The 3553-nt window shown below is 35.6% G+C and overlaps 1 protein-coding gene across 1 annotated transcript in view; it reads right to left on the bottom strand.

Annotated features, from left to right (window-relative positions):
• LOC107092714 overlaps positions 1–933 on the bottom strand; it is a 4519-nt gene extending 3586 nt beyond the window's left edge. The window contains exons 1-2 of the mRNA XM_015387323.1: positions 845–933; positions 261–560 (exon numbers count right to left, since the gene is read on the bottom strand). Coding sequence (XP_015242809.1) covers positions 261–525 — 265 coding nt within the window. The 5' untranslated portion in view covers positions 526–560; positions 845–933. The remainder of the gene's footprint in view (positions 1–260; positions 561–844) is intronic.
• Between the last annotated feature and the right edge of the window lie 2620 nt (positions 934–3553).

Raw genomic sequence — 3553 nt, 5'->3', positions numbered from 1 at the left:
CCCAATATTGTGCATCCCTAATTCTAATAACACTATTGTCTTGAAATTCAAATTTTCAAAGTTTTTCACTGAGGGACCTATAAAGGGTTAAGGAAATCATTTAACTCTTACTATATACATGCAAGGTCCCCCACTTATTTATTCCTCTAGAGACCGTTTAAATTGATAACTAATGAAACAACAAATGCAACAATTAATAGGGAGGAAATCCCAATAAATAGAGAAACACAAAGTAAGCAGAAAAGGAAACTTTTACTGACCCTTTAAGGAGCAGCTAAAAAACTCCTTCAGCTGATGGTAATGATCCTGATTCTTCTTCAGGATCTCTGTGAACTTCTCACAGGTTTCTTCTCCTTTCTCAATGATTGTTCTCAGAAGGCAGCTCATCTGCTGTTCGCTTGGCTTCTTAATGATGTCTTTATATTCATTGACACTTAAAATGTCTCCACTCTGATTGAGGATGTGCTCAGTGTCTGCTGACAGCCACCCTGTTAATTGGTCCTGGTAAGATTTTAGTCGCTCCATGTCTGAAGGCTCTCAGAGGTTGCTGGTCAGATACCCTGATTAAAGAAATACTGAAATGGTTCAAAAGGACAGAAAGAGTTTCAGGTTCTGTTCTTCTTTTAATAACTTCTGCTTATATTTTTCTATTTCCGCCCGTTCTCTCAGAGAAAAGATCATTAAACCGCAGCGACGGATCGGATCTACACGCAGTTTGTTTATAGTAAAAGTTTTTCTTTAACCAGAATTGTGCAGCTTATCTAACTGGAAACATGATCATTAACAAACATCTGCATAATACAACATTAAAACCTGCTTAAAAGTCTGTGAAATGAGTTCTTACCTTTCAGCGGTGAAACCGAAAGTGAAGAAAAGAAGAGAAAAAAAAGAAAGAAAAAAAAGTACACGTTGTTTCCTGTTCATAGCTTCATTTGCAGCAGTTCATTGGTGCGTCAGCGCAAATTGCATTTAGCCAGGGACGGATTTAGGAAATCTGGGGCCCTAGGAATAGACAGGCAGGGGCCCCTCTGAATTGAGAAGACACATAAAACACCCAATATACAGATACAGAAATGTTAATAGAATAAACAAACATTATTTGTTATAGGTTTTATCCCTCTCTTCTTGTTGTTTTCCTCTCTATGTTTTTGTACTCAGCTGACTTTTCATGCTTAAAAGGAATGAAAGATTTTTTCCAAGCACTAAGCTCACTTAGCTGATTGCTCCTTCCTGTGTTTGTAAAAAGGCGACGGCAAAAGTAAATAACCTAGTCCCTTTTTTCACTGTAGACAAGCCATGATGTGCTTATCTTTTCTCCATTTTTCATTTGGATGAAATAATAGCTGCATGAATCATGACAGCAGACAAGATAAAGGACAGCAGGAGGCGGGGTTACCAATCTACTTGCTCTAAACAGAGTTAGTTGCTTTTATATGCTTGTCACAAAAGTCTCCAGTAACAGAAAAAAGTCAATAGATTGGGGAGATGAACTGAAAGTGAAGCCTATGATTATTTAATGCTAAAGTTCGAAAGCCTGATAAACAAACAGGTTAACTGCAAGCCCAAATTACATGTGCAATGCATTATTTGAAAGCTAACACCCTCTAGTTTCGTAATATATAAATTAAAATTGGGTGACTAGAACACAGACCAACCTGCATCAGTTCAAACATGACTCAAAGTTGTTGTTTTTTTATTCTCGGAAATCTTTTTTTTAACAGCAGTAATTCTGAAAATGTCAGACCTCTTGCTATAACAGTTCCAGACCTGTGGGGCTTTGAACTTTTGGTGTCAGCTTGGAGCTGCGCGCAATGGCTCCACCTGCTGGTAAAAATTTAACCAATGGAAATTTTATGCATTCTGAATTATTACCCCGACTTAAGCCGGCGACCCGGTGGGTTTTAAGAGGTTAAATGAACCACATATGTCTAATAATTAATTAATCCTAACTTCATGAATTTAAATATGATAAATATTAGTTCAATAGACTAAGTAAATAAACAGGTTGTATTTGTCCAACATCATGGAATTATAAAAATAAGTTTGGACATAGTCTACTGAAAATTATTTTATGAGCAGAAACCTTACATTGATCAAATATTCATGAGAAATATCTCTAATTTCCCATTAAAACATCACTGATTTATAAGTAATGTTATTAGTGAGTAATTTTCAGCCACTTTTAGAAGTCTTTATTGAGATTTGCTTTGCTTTATGATTTTGACTTGCTGTTTACTGTTAACAATAGAACACCCAAAATATAATAAATACAGAAAATATGAAGTAGTTCCTGATCTTTGTTTCTTAAACACAAAATCCAGATATCAGCAGCTCCTGGTTTTATTTCTGATGTGTAATCTTATTAGGTAATTGACTCTTTCAGTTCATTCACTTATAGATAGGCATTACATCTCGCTGTTTTATTCTAGTGAAGTATAGGGAATAAATGAGGCTAAAGAAATAATGGCTGCAACTGGAAACCTAAAATCAAGAAATAAACATCAGAAAGGTATATCCAACTTGAATAAAGTATGTCTTACTGTTTTTAAGTATACTTCCAACCTTAATTGAAAAAATATATATAAAGTTACCTTTTATAACTGTTATACAGATGATTTTAGCAATGGAAAAAAAGAATAAAAGTCCAAACATATGCACAATTATGGATTTTATTACAATATACCAACCCATCAATCCTGAATAGTCAAAGGTTAATGGGAGAAAGGTGGTGTTAATCTTAAACAGATCGACATTTCATCATAGAAACACACAGGACAGAGACCCATGCACACGCTCACACAGTAGTAGCCATTCTAAATTCCCCCACTTTCCTTTATAGGCCCTTGGCTGGTCCCCTGAGATTCCTTTTTTAAACATCAATCTTAGTACTAAAATATTCTTTCTGTCATGATTTGTGGACATTAAGATCTAAAGAGATTGCCCTGATTAGACCCTGTAATTCACTAAAATGGTCAGAGTAAAAAAATATACACACCCAGAAGAAGGCCAGTGGCAGGAATTGGACTGCCATTCGGCTGGAGTTTGACTGGGAAGGGCCAATTTGATTGGCTGCTACTGTACATAAGGTCAATTTCGAGTAACTGATGAACTAAACAGTCATGTATAAAAACTGTGTGTGGAGTACCCAGAGAGAACCCACTCAAGCAAATGGATTCAAACTCCTTGCAGAAAGATCCCAGGCCAGGATTTGAGCCAGGCACATTATTGCTGCTAGGCAACAATGATTATTTCAGCTTAACAAAATAAAAATTCAGATGTTCCTCTAAAAGCTAAATATATTAATGATAAATTACTTTTCTTTATGTTAAAATAAGAGTGCAGACATAAACAAACATGATAGTAGAAACAATAATAGCCAGCTGTTCCCTTAACCTTTATTTTCACTCTGTAGATGGACAACTGAACAGTAAAATAATACATGGAATTTGATAGTTTATGGGGATATATTGTAAGAAGTGGATGAATAATTGTGATGGCCCTGCTGTGCTGTCGGGTGAGCTTATGTGTAAACTGCCTAAACTAACACTATCAA

Source organism: Cyprinodon variegatus, unplaced genomic scaffold (assembly GCF_000732505.1).
Source record: "Cyprinodon variegatus isolate N-32 unplaced genomic scaffold, C_variegatus-1.0 Scaffold391, whole genome shotgun sequence".
In the NCBI taxonomy this organism is placed as follows: domain Eukaryota; kingdom Metazoa; phylum Chordata; class Actinopteri; order Cyprinodontiformes; family Cyprinodontidae; genus Cyprinodon; species Cyprinodon variegatus.
Note: the sequence above shows the minus strand (reverse complement) of the source record. Positions and strands in the feature narration are given on the sequence as shown.